The sequence below is a fragment of the Centrocercus urophasianus genome, unplaced genomic scaffold (assembly GCF_019232065.1).
Source record: "Centrocercus urophasianus isolate 14NV4802_14NV808 unplaced genomic scaffold, USGS_Curo_1.0 seq_17, whole genome shotgun sequence".
In the NCBI taxonomy this organism is placed as follows: domain Eukaryota; kingdom Metazoa; phylum Chordata; class Aves; order Galliformes; family Phasianidae; genus Centrocercus; species Centrocercus urophasianus.
Window position 1 is genome coordinate 20,161,895 of NW_024884722.1, and position 13,706 is coordinate 20,175,600.

Here is a 13,706-nt window from a genome sequence, read left to right on the forward strand (position 1 = left end):
CTGTTTGTTTGGATGAGGTGATTAGGAAAATGCTTCATGTGAAATTCTAGTTTGCAACAGTAAATACTTCTATGAAGAGTCACTGTTTTCTGAACTTTTGTAAATATAAGAAAAAATTATGACAATCTGCTACATTTGATTGTAGCAGTCCTAACACGTTTAGCTTTCCGTTGTGTTATATGTCCATGCTGCTAACCTGTCTCCAATACTTCCTTTTTAGCATGTTTTATTCTTCCCCTCTATTCCCCTACCCAATCCTGAACTCTTTAATTCTGTGCCAAGCTAATAAGTAGAAGAACTAGCTCTGGGTAAAGTCAGTCATTGCCAAGCAGCTGTTACAAAGTTTTCTCATGTACCTCTGTGATTGTACCTCATTTCTCAAAGGCAATGCTTTGGCTCTTTCAGGACCAATTTTAAGCCAGAACAACCAATTATATCTGCATCTCAATCTTAACTGGCTTTATGTAAAAGACTAGGGATGAAGTAAGTCATATATAAAATTGTTTTTATAGGATTCAAACTTTGAACATTGTGTTGTACAACTTAGAGAAATTAGGTACGATCTTTCAAGTACGAATTGCTTTTCTTTTTACCCACAGCATTTGCCCCAAAGTTCTGTTTTAAAAATGAATACTTCTTCCTTTAATCACAATGAAGTTCCACTTAGGATCTAGTGGTGAGGGCTTCAGGACGCAGGCTTAGCTGGGCAGGCTGCTTTCCCCCCAGGTCTGCCCCATCAGCCTGGCGGTGGGGCTGCCTGCGGTGGGCTAATGCAGGCCTTGGCCCCGGCTGCAAGGCAGTGTGGAAGGTGACAGACGACAAGCTTGTCCAGATGTATGCAAACTGCCTCAGCCAAGCCCTTCAAGGCAGTCGGGTTGCAGGTTTGGCATTGTTTAGGTTTCAGTTGATTTATTACTTAAAGGCTTTCTTAAAAAATGGCAATGATATTTGGAACTTCTGATGGAGTTTTACTGATTTTTTTATTTATTTATTTTTTTATATTCTAAAAGCAGGTTGTATAACATGATATTCACTCACATAATTCATCTTTAATTTATGAAGTGATTTCATAGACATTCTGTCACAGATTACTTAATGTGAAGATATAAGTAGATTAAAAAAAAAAAGCAATTAAAAGGATCAAACATCTAATTGTTGGTGTATTAGTCTGGTTCTCCTCACAGCTGAACACTTCAGTTGCAGCCATATTTTAATATGACCTTCTTGCAGCTAAAAATAAATATCTGGGAAATGTGTCAGAATTCACCATTAATTATGGTTTTTAATTAAAATCTAATTAAAATCCACCCAATAGCTTGAAAGCATAACAAATGCTAGTCTACCTTCCTCTCTAGGGGTATTAACAATGCTTGCCTCCGTGGCTCCAACTTACCTCCACTTACATGCAACTTGCAGCCTTTACTTGATTACTTAGGAGATTTTCATCTTATCATTTTTCAATATTTTTATAATACCAAGCAAAAATGTACAACGTACTGGAGGTATTGGACTATCATTATTAAAAATAAGCAATTTTGTTTCTTATGATCAGGTTATCTGGCATACAGAAACAACATGAGCAAGAATTGTTTTTATTTTTTCTTCTTTTCTAGCTGGCTTTGGCAGCTGAATTTTTTTTTTTCCTTTTCCTTTTTCTTTTTTTTTTCTTCACAAAATGTGTCTTCCTGTTGATGAATGCCACTGAGCACTTTTTAGGTAATATGCAGGTGTATCAAAAGATATCCAGGGCAGCATACCCTAGTGAAAAACATGAGGTTACATTTCCCTACTTCTTGCAGATAACTAGCTCCGGACATATATATCAGAAGCAGTTTTCTCCCAAAGCTCTGACAGTTAAATTCAGTAATTCTATTACCACTTTAGTTTTCAGAAAGCATTCCTTTGTAGTCCAATATAATTGGTGTCCAGAAACTTAATGGCATTACTTTCATTGCTTTAATTTACCTTGTCGTTAATCCATTTCCTTATGTAGTCTGCATTCAGTTGTAGGGAATGTTTCATGTGCTTATTTTTATTACCAATTCAGTAATGATGTGCCCAACATGGCTATTTCTTGCCATGTGACACAGAACAAGCTTAGAGGCCCAGCTCCAAAAAATCTTGGACTCCATGTGAAGCAAGCTAGAAGAGATGAGTATTGATCTGGGAGAGGATTGCTGCTGTTAGGCTGGAGAGTGGCATCAGGAAATTACACAACCTTCCTGATGACTTCTGTAGACGTTTTGGTGAAAGATGGTCTAAGGAAAGATTTAGAATAGATTTACTAATATTCATAGAAAATGCTAGTAACTGGACATTGGGTGGTATCATGGGATAGCCAGAGAAAAGGTGTTTTTATTGACTGCTTTGTGCCCCAAGGCTGCTGTAAATCTGAACATCCTGAATGAAGGATGGTGTGTTTGATGCTGTGATGCTCTACAGGGCCATGGAAATGAAGAGAAGCAGCTCCGACTTGAAAGGGTTGGGAAGGGGGAGAGCAGCAGACAGCTGAGTTGTCGAGAGATAGCCACTACCCAGGTCTTCGTTATCTGAAAGTGGAGATGAGTTTAAGGTACTACAGGTACTGAGGTGAGTTTTTCTTTATAGGAAATGGAACGGGGCATTTTAAGATGCTCTATGAGGGGATAATGAGTTTAGTAAGAAGAACCAAAAAGGTAGTGATGTTCACATTGGGTGAATGACCAACATGGCAGTGAATGTGTCAGCAGTGATTGAGGTGAGAAACTGGGAGGACTCACTGGAGGACATCCTTAGAGCTCATTGATTTGACAGAGGTTGTGGTATGGCATCTGTTGCAGGAGTCTGTGCCTTCTAGAAAAATGCTTCCACCTCCTTTAGCATAAAGAGGTAACTTTTTTTTTCTTGAATAAAATTGCTTCTTCTGTTACCTTCTTACACTTTTTTTTTCATAGACATGAGCTCTCTCAAAAGTGAGATTACTGAAAAGTCTTCCCTTTCAGTATCAAATAGAATTAGGAGCCAATTGTTCTTTAAACAGAGAGGAGGGAAAAAAAAAAAAAAAAAGGCAACTGACAGAAGTGCTGCTGCGTCTGGTATAATTGAGTGAAGCATTAACATATCCTCCTTGGCAGTGATAGAGTTGATCAAGAGTATCGCAGCTGAAAACGCATACTGTTGCAAATGCAAGCTTGTTTTTGTTAAAATAAGCTGCATTGTGGTCAGTGCATTAATGGAACAAAAAAATGGGGCCCTGTCTCTATGGTGCTGATGGTGGGATTTATTATTCTGTTATATAAGGTAATGGTATATTGCTAGGTCAAGAGAAAGGTCACAGATACAGCAGAGCCTTAAGAAATACTCAAAGGCCAACAATTGTAGGACAAGGAACAAAAATATTATTCAGTTTTGCTCATGAGGTAATAATTTTCTTGGATTATCTTAAGTATGATAATGCCTTACTCCTGAAGCATGCACACAAGCTCTATTTAGTATTCATGGGCCTTGGAGAAGCTTCTACGGTTGAACTTCCTTCCTTGAGAACTTTATAAAAACAAATAACGTTTCTGAGGCATGTTGAAATGCCAAAGTCTTCTCTTCTTGGATCAGACATACAACAGACAATGAAAAAGTCAATTTTCACATGCTTTCTGTGCCATTTACTGACATCTTGAAAAATTTGTGGATTTTCATTTCCTTAAGATAAAAGGCTATTGGCAGTCTTAATTCTGGGGTCGTATTTGATAAAAGTTTATCAACTTCTTGTGGATTAAAACAACACAATTTATGTTTTCCTTTTTATGGGCAATGGAAAGTAGTATAACAATACCTTCCTTGCATTTTTATTAAGTTTTGTTCTATTTTGTATCATGGCCTCTGAAAGGCATAGAGTTACTACATTAATTCAAAGCAAAGGGAGTTATGCCTTTTGATGTTGAGTCTGAAATAGTGAAAGAAAGTGGTCCTTGTTTGCTTGTCATGATCTGTTAAATAATCGCAAAATAATTTATTGAGGTTGTTTCTTTATATAACATTGAAATCTTGACACTAACGTGGTATTTTAAGGCTATTTCTTTCCAAATTCAAATACCACCTGTTTTATTCTATAGATACTCTTTCAAACTACAAAATGAATTATTTAAACACATTGTCATTTAAATTTAGAGCTTCTATTGTATGTCATCCATTGCAATATTATATGTAAGGTTTAACATGCCACTAAGTAATACAGTCACTGAAACATTAGATGCCTTTAGGTAAAGGAATTAAAATACTAATTGGCATGTTTGTTGATACATTAAATGAAAGCAAAAATAGCTGTGTGATATAGGCAGCAAACACTCAGATTGGTTGAAAAGGTCAATTAAACTGAAGAAAAATACTGCCAGGGTACTAACTTGGTTCGTGATGGTTTATATGTCTGTCTGCTTGAGAAGCAATTGTTCTGAGATTTGCTGGTTTTTGTTATTTTTTCCACAACTGCTTGCTGTCATTTGAGGTTTCAATTCCTTGACGTAGAATTGATGGATAATTAATAGTGTGGATAACTGTGAAAAGCATATATAGTAATTTAGATCTTTGTTCTTTCTAATTGCCTGCCCATTGGTAGTTTGTTAGGGTGTGTAGTCAAATTAGTCAAATATTCCAAATGGAAATTACTGTAGAAATAATAATGATCTTATGAGTAACATGAGGTTGAAAACTAAAGCCTTCTAAATAAACAAGTCATTATGTAACAAATCTGTCCCAAAAGCCATTGTTCAGATGCTGTAAGGAGATGTGGGCTGTGGGGAGGAGAACTAGGGTTGACAGGTGGTGTTCGTTTTGGTTGTGTCTGAGACAAAATGTCACTTTTTAAACAGAAGGCAGAATTAAATACAGTCAAATATGCTGGGACAGAGTAGCTCTTCTGAGGGGACAAGCTTCATTTTTAAAGGTAAACATCTAATGTTAGTAGACCTTAAGGACAAACATGCTATTAATTAAGGTTGTCCTCAAGGTCACTTTGAACTTCAAATATGCAAATTTTTACATTAAAGCTTTTAGCTTGCCTGGAGTACTTCCTCCCAAGTCTAATGTCTTCTGAGGTTGTTAATCTTGCTATTTAATCTACTCATTTTCAAGTGTGCTTAAAACTTGAAGGATGAGATATTTGTACTGAGTCTCCCTGCAGTCTCCACAACTCTCCCCTTACAGTTTCCTTTCTTATTTTGCTTTACTTTGCTTTTCTGCAGCCTGTGACTAGTGAAAAGATTAGTTCTGTGGATGGTGATCTGTGATGCAAATGTATCCCTTGGCAAGGAGGAGTCTCTGATGTAATTTTGTCTGGGTGGTCTTAATCCTGAAGTTGCTCAGAAGTACAAGGGTAGATATTTTCCTGGAAAGTTGATACATTTTGTTATAATGTTCAAAACTAAAAATGTACTACAAGATGATATAAGAGAATACTGTGCTTTCACAGCAGCATGGCTTGAAGATTTGAAAGGTTGTCGTGAGATATTTTTTTTTTAAGCATAGTAATAGATCAGTTCACAAAAGTCCTTCATCTGTCAAAATGCAACATTTCATTTGAAAACATGGATCGTACCGCAGTTGTTTTTTCTTAACCAGCCTTCTAGGTTGATGAGATAGGATGAATATCTGAATGTTTTAGTTTATAAAACATTAGTGTACCCAAACATGTATTTTGTCAATCTGAAAGTTCATTGCAATCATGTTTGTGTTTCAAGTAACGTGTTTCAGTTATTTACTCTAGTTAGAATTCTAAGTGAAGGACTCAATTCAGTGTCACATGCTTCTTTGTATTTTGGACAAAGCCTACATAGATGCCTTCAGTTTGAAGTCTGTAACAGATAATGTATCTGAACTTATCATTTTCAGATGTCATCTCCTAATATTTTTCCTTTTTTTTTTTTTTTTTTTATTAACAGATTTGAAGAACTTGTGAAAAAGTTCAAAGTAGAATATCATGCTGGTGGCTCTACTCAAAACTCTGTCAAAGTGGCCCAGGTTTGTTTGTTCTTAAAAATAACTGATTATTTGGAGTATTGAGCTTGAATTAACTTAGTGCTCTGTATTGTGTACTGTGTCTGTAATGAGAGCCACGTAATGTCTCCATGTGATTCTGTTTCCCAGAGTATGTTTTCTGGTATGTTTTTGAAATTACCTGTTCAAAAGTTTTACTCTTTGTTTCAAACACTTGCTGCTATGGTTATAGCTATAATGTGCCTAAAAAAGGAGATGGAAGAGTTGTAAGAAATATTGAGCCAGGTTCTTCTCAAGATGAAATAATATAATAGCAGATGCCAAGGACAAGGTCCCAAACTTTAGTGAGGAATTCTCCAATGGTTAGAAAATGAAGCACAAAGACAATGGTTAAACGTGTTGTCCAGGGAAGTTTTTGAATCTCAATGCTTGGAGGTTTCAGTAAGTGACCATAACGAGTGAACCAGATCTAAGTTTGGGGATGGCCCTGCTTTAAGTGATGGGTTGGACTAAATGACCTGATAAGGTTTCTTTTAGCCTGCATCATTCTGTGATCCTAGCCACATTTATTCTCTGGGAACTTGGAAGCTTGTCCATCAAAGACAAAAATGCAAGGCTTTTTTATACAAAGATATTTTCTGTCTGAATATTATAAACAATACTGATGAACTGATTTTGAGATACAGTTAGCTTTTTTGTAACTGAAACATGCCTTTTGTTACAATACTATTAAGAATATAGTTCTGAAGTTAAGAAATAAGTTAAGAATTAGGTTATGTGCAGCAACTAGTTCAGAGTAATGAAATTCAGTTTCTGTTTCTGTGTATGGATTGCGGAGTATAAGAAGCAAATGCACATGGTAGAATCAGAATTACAAAACTTGGACCTGTTCTTGCATGTCTCCTTGAAATGACTTATTTGACCTCAGCTAATTTATTTCTAAACTATCTTTGATACCTTACTGCCTTTTAGCATAGCTGTCAAGATGTTATTTAATAATTACTCTAATTACACTACGAAGTGCACAGAACCTTTATAGGGTGAATTATAGGAAAAAAAAAGACAATTCAAGCAGTGAAACATAGGGTTTCTATGTCAGTGCTCCATTTTTATGCTGATAAGTTTTTGTCAGTGAACTTTTCTCTCTACTTTGGCTCTGAGTTGGGACCTCATTCAGCTGCAGTTGCCATCTGGAATCAAATTTGTCTACAGAAGGGTTGTCATCTCCTAGTTTTTGTTTCAAATAAAATTGAAACTTCAAACAGTTGTGCATGAATAACAAAACATGACTAAGAGGCTTTAAAATGATGGATAGAAGGGTGAGAGAGAGAAAGAAAGGAATTCTGGAAATCTTAAAAGAAGCTGTTATCCAGTAAGCTTTGGCAGAAGAAGAAATGTGAGGACAGGGAAAAAACATTTAAGTGTAAACTAAAACTTGAAACCAGAAATTTTGCATCAATATTCATTGGAATATTGGAGAGGGGATAAGTGTGTGAATAATCTTATATACATATAACTTAAATATGTATTTACTCAAAGTACCAGGAGAAAGCAAAGACTCATACAATAAGCCCTACTGCTGATTGAGAAGTAGAGGGTTAATGAATTTTAAGTTGAGTACTGAGATAACTGCACTCAAAGTTCATTTTAGGTTCTCTGCAAGAAGGTATACTAAGAATACGACTCATATTAACTTCTTAGCTTGTTATACCCTATTAGGATACAGAGGTAAAGTGTGCTTTAAAAAAAAAAAAAAAGTAAGATACAAACTTAAAATTTTGTTTGAGAGTTTATAAGTTGATGAGAATAAGGGCAAGTTCAAGGAATGCATCCTTGGAAAATTGACTGCAATGGAATATAATTTGGGCAGAATAGTGGTAAGTGAACTCTAAGGTCTGGCAACTGATTTTTCAAAAGTTCACTTCAGAATGGCAATATTGTATTATTAAGGACTTCAGTAGGAGAAGTAGAAAGTAGTTAATAAAAGGATTGGAATTAAAAAACAAAACAAGAATTTAAGAAGCAAGTAATAAATGGGGTCACTGAGTTATTTCATCTCCTGCTTTAAGGTCAGAAAAGCAGCGCTGTGTTGAAACAAAATTACCCAAAGGCAGAATGGCAAACTTAGAATAATTAATCTCTTGAAATTGGAAAAATGAAACAGTCCATGCAGCTTATGTGCTGCATGGTGATTGCCATCTCTGTTATATATTCTCTTTTTTTTTTTTTTTTGTAAGTCAACATTTTTCTGTCATGTCTGTAAAGAGAGTGAGAATAATGAGAGTGACTCAAAGACTTTTCCTGAAAAGACTGTTCCTGACATAGATAGGCCAGCTTCAAAAAGTCTTAGAGATATTGTATTTATCATGTACAGGAGATTTGAGATGGTAAGAAAATGGTAGGAATAAGAATATTAAGAAGATAGCAGGAAGAAGCTCTGTGTTATGAAGAAAACTAGGAAGAAAATGAGACTTAAGTCATGGAACATGATTTTGGGAACTAGAGATTTGAAGTGACAGTTATAGTGGAAATTAAAATGTGAGAAGCATCCAAAGAATTAACCAGTATTGTAGTCAGGCTGTGAAGAGTAGAATTACTTAGGTTTTTCTAGCAAGTTGACAGAAAAGAAAAATCTGAGGTGCAGCCTTGAAGGAAGAATTGGACACGTGAAGTACTGTCTTGAAGTAGAACAGAAGTTGAAAGTGTAGTTTGCTGCAGAAGCAAACTGCTGTTGGAGAACAGTGTCAGAATCGAAAAGTTGAATGTTCCCTGCCCAGGTGGGCATTGTGTGGACAGGATGTTTCAGCAGGGTCAAAGAGAAAAAAGGTCTGTGTCTGCATGTGGTAGAGAAAACAAAAAGGATGATTTTGAAGATGGTTCTACTCGACTGAAGTGCTATGGAGAATGCATTTTTGTGAAAGTAATGCAGAAGCAGAGAGAAACATACATCAGAAGGAAAGTTCTGTTAAAGGAAGAAAAGGAGCCAATCAAGAATGAATCTGTTGAAAAGAAGTCCAAAGATAAATTAAAAATTGAGAGAATTGAAAATAAATGGATGAGAAATCCTGAAATATCACTCTAGTTCTTTTTGAGTGTATTGTGTTGTATTGTTTAAGTGGTTTTATACAACCTTTTTTTTTTTTTTTTTTTAAATATCCCTGAAAATGATAGAAGGGAGTATCCAAAAGGTGCACTAATAAAGCCAAGGAGATAGGATATTTATATTCAAGTCTTCTGGGATGTCAGTGTTGTTTGAACATATGTTGATCTTGTAAAGAGTGAGGAAGTCAAAATTATTTTGGCTTGACCTAACTCACATTAGAAAGGAGGAGAGGAAAAATAAGTGATTGATGTGTTCCAGAAATGGCAGGAACAAGCACAAAAATGAGAAGATAAAAAAAATTACAGTTCAGTCATTCCTTAATGAGTTTGAGTTAACAGCAAATTATGTCTTGGAAATATTAATTCATATGATGAGGGTAATACTGACAGAAAGAACTGAGGAAAATGGAAACAGAAGTGTGTGAGGGAAAAGACAAGGGTTTGAGAGAATAGGAAATAAGTAATCAGGAAGGAGAAGAAAGGTATAAAAGAAACCCCTCAATACTGCTCTGATTGTGTGTTGTTTACTGTCCCGCCCTTATTTCTTTCTTACCATTGCTTTCTATAGTTTACTTTCATCTGTAATTAACTAATTTCAAATGACTTCATCTGGAAAAGAAAAGCAGAATGGATTGGATACTTGTAAAGCCTTAAGGAAAATTTATTTTGAAATAAATATCTCTTCTTTCAAAAGTTTAGTACTGTGTAGAAATTTGTGCCAGTAGCGACGTATTGAATGAGGAAAGGGAAAGAGGGATAATGGTAGAGGGTTTTTCTGTGTGCAGGACAGAATACAGTTGGAATCCAGATCATCAATTGAAATGCAGGTAATGCACTCTGAGGCACTCCTACTGCTTAGCGTGTTCAATGGGAGTTTTTTCAATCTTGACCCACTGTTCGGGAGTGTCAGTAACTTCAAGCTTTCAAGTATTAGACATTAAATAATTGGGCATTGATCACTGAACATTGCTTGATAGTAGTTTGGAAAATTAAGACTGCAGATGATAAAATAAATTGCAATAATTTCTGAAGGAGAAACTAATGTTTAATTTCACTGTTTGTTTTGGTGATCTTTGCATTGGAATTATGCTCTTATACCCATACTTTGTTTTGCTTTCTGTTTAAAGTTCAAATTATGTTGCACACTTAAGAACAGCAAGGAATGGGGATATCAAGTTGAAACTGCAACATGCTGCTACTCTGACCTTTACTTGTCTCATTAAATTTTGCTTTATATCTAATATGATATGTGACATCTTGCTTTAATCTGAGCTCTTGCAATCCCTCCAAGTGATTGGATCCATTATATTAAATCTATAAAATATGCATACATGTAAGTGCATGCAGTTCATAAATAATGGATTGTTTTAGAGTTCTGCCAACAAACTAAATTCAGATTCATGAATACAGTATTTTACTACTCATCAGCTTCTTTCTGTAATTTTAATCGAGGCTGCGTGCCTGTCTAGCAGCAGACACTGATCTGGAACGGAAAAAATCAGAATCTTTTCGTAGGGCTCCTTAATTTAAAGCATTTAAAGCAGATAACTTGCTTGTGTAGACAGGACATGTATTGCTGACCACGCTGTATTTGCATGATTTTTATCATTGTTTATTCCAGTTTTGTTGTGCTGAAGTTAGAACTGCAATATGATGTAGCCTTTGAAGTTTTTTATCTTTCTAACTCAAGTACTGGATTTCAAGTGTAACTTGATAGCATTTTATAACTTGGATTTTAAACGGCACAGCTTTGGCAACAGTCAGAGCACGTTTTCAGTCTTGTTTTTCTGAGAGTGCATATAAAGAATGTCACATTGTTCATGCTCAGAATTGGTGCTCTTAGTTTATACTCAGTTTCTCAATAGCTCATGTTCATTCTAACAATTCTGCTGTTACACTGGATCTAACTTAGTCATTAGGGAGAGCTGTTGTTATTTCATCACTGTTGAAGCCAGGTGAGCTTGGAAGAACATAGCTTGACACATTTGAATTTGTAGGCCTGTCTGATAAGGGAAAGATATTACATTTTTGGGAAGCTTTCATATAGATACTATTAGGACTTCCCAATAATTTTTTTATAATGCATACCTCAGCAAATAAGAAAAAATGTGATGCTGAATTACGTTGAATATTCGAGTCCCACTGTTTTCTGTAGTTTGGGTAAGTATGACACTTGCTCAAGAGCTTTTCACTTCATCCCTTTTAATTATTCTTTTTACTTTATCTGTTAATTGAAGTAGACTGAGCTTTTTATGATTCTAATAAACTGATAAGCTTGATCATTTAATTTAGAAAAAATGAACTGTTTCATAGTTCATTTATGAAACCTGACATGTGCTGAAGGTGTAGATTTTTTAATTTCTACTAGTTGTTTTGTGAGTAATTAGCTAAACTGTATTTTTACAGTAAATATGTATATTGGATTGTGTTATATTTAATCCAAAAATGTAAAATTACAAATCTATGTATGAAAAATACTTACAGACAGAAGTTTATTTTACAAAACAATTATCTATATACATAATGTATGTAAGATAGTTTATGTTTATGTGTCTTGAATAATACATGTATTGTGAAATATATTCATCATCAGTGAATGACAGAATCATAGAATCATTTGAGTTGGAAGTGATCTTTAAAGGTCATCTAACCCAACTCCCCTGCAATGAACAGAGACACTACAGCTTGGTCAGGTTGCTCAGAGCCCTGTCCACCCTGACGTTGACTGTCCCTTGAGACAGGGCAGTCACTGTCTTTCTGGGCAGCCTGTTCCAGTGCTTCACTGCCCTTGTTACCAAAAAAAAAAATAAAAATCTTCTATTTCTATCCAGTCTTAATCTCCCCTCTTTTAGCTAGAAGTCATTTTCTTTTGACCTATAACAACAGACCCTGCTAAAGAGCCAGTAGTTTCATTGCAACTGCTTGTCTGCTTTAAATGAAGTTTGTGTGCATTGGCTAAACATTCCTTACTGTATGTAATCTGTGAAGCTCATTGCACTTCAGTTCTTCAGCGTTACATTATTTGGTGATTCTCCTAACTTTCTTATTCTCTATAAATATGATGGATTTAATCCTCTCTTTGCTTATGAAAATTTTAGATTGAGGTGCATAGCAGGAGGAAAGATTTTACTCAATAACAGGGCTCAAGATGCATTGAATGTGCATAACTGGCAGAGAAGTAGTAGAAAAGTTATCAGGGGAGGCACCCTGAGCTCTTTCCCAATTTTGAGGCTGATATAACTTTGCAGGACCCATCATTATTTTATGGAACCCATCATGCTGTCAGCTAGAAATGTTCTCTGTTCTCTGTTCTGCTTATTGTGTGCTGAAATTCACTCATGTCACAGATGCATTTCTCCAAAAACAGTTTCTGGAATAGTGAGGTGTGCTCTGTGCTTTCTGAACCGTTTGGGTTAGAATCTGGAATTCCTCTGGGAATTTGTTTTGGCCTCACTCCCTGTATTCCTTAAGCAACTTCATTACATCCCCCTGCTCTAATGGGCTTGGTGGCCCCAGAAAACATGTGTTTTCAATATTTTAAATAGCTCAGTCCAACTTTCCACAAAAAAAAAAAAAAAAAAAAAAAAAAAAAAGTAAGAAAAAAAACTGAACCATTTTCTGTTTGGTATAGTTTAATAAGCTTAGGGTATATCTCATCTTCCCAGCCAGAAAACAACCCTGAGACATGTGTTCTCTACCCTGCCAGCTCAAGCATGGTGTTGCTGTGTCCCATGGTGGACATGTGGGCCCAGTGTGGCTTTTGTCACACACCAGCATCCCAAACCTATTCAACACGATGGGGAAAAAAAACAGCTAAACTTTTCTGATATGCACCTTGTTAAAATTTCTGCTGGTGCTCTGTAGGATGAACCTCTGAAGCATTTATCCCCAGTGCTGTGGTGTGGGTGAGACTTAGTGAAAGAATAACAAAACCGAAGTGCTGTCAGAAACAGCCGTTGAAATAAGTATGTCTCTATGGACGTTTAACAGTGGCTCTTCCTGCTGTTACAATGGCAGTGTCCCATTGTTAGAGTCATGGTGGACAGTGTCCTGTGCCAGTGACATCAATTTCCTGATTGGTTTTTTTTTTCCCTCTCAAGGGCACTCTGTCTTTACGCTTCCAAATTAGTCAATATCAAACACTGCCTGTGCTTCTGACAGAACAACCTGTCCCCTTCAGAATTATAATGCTGGAAGGCTTGGGACTTTCTGTTGTAATGTTTCAATTGACTGCCACACAAATCAGAAATTCTGTAATACTTATGAGAGCTACTGCCTTGCAAACATTAGGAAAAATTGCTAGACCTTTTACTCTACTCCAGACAACCTCAAAGCCTTATTCAGAGCTACATTAAGCAGTTTTTTAAAAGCAACAAAACCATGTTATCATTATGGCAAACTCAGTAAGGTAACAAGCAAGTTTTCCCTGGATTATAAAACTGGGTACTTCTCAAGATTTCTTGTGCTTGGAATGGAAGTCCACACATTGTGTCAGTGGTTCTGAATCAGATATTAGGAGTAAATGATGCAAGAGTATGCGGGAGATTCAGCTGTTCAAGGTTAATGATAGCAAGGCTTTTTTTTTTTTTTTTTTAAAAAGTATTTTTAATACTTGTTGCTTACAGATAACAGCTATGTCT

The 13,706-nt window shown here is 35.8% G+C and overlaps 1 protein-coding gene across 2 annotated transcripts in view; it reads left to right on the top strand.

Moving 5' to 3' along the window:
• Positions 1-13,706, top strand: part of ADK (adenosine kinase) — a 267,965-nt gene that overhangs the window by 67,679 nt on the left and 186,580 nt on the right. For both annotated transcript variants that reach the window (XM_042817993.1, XM_042817994.1), the window contains exon 4: positions 5,910-5,988. In XM_042817993.1, coding sequence (XP_042673927.1) covers positions 5,910-5,988 — 79 coding nt within the window. The remainder of the gene's footprint in view (positions 1-5,909; positions 5,989-13,706) is intronic.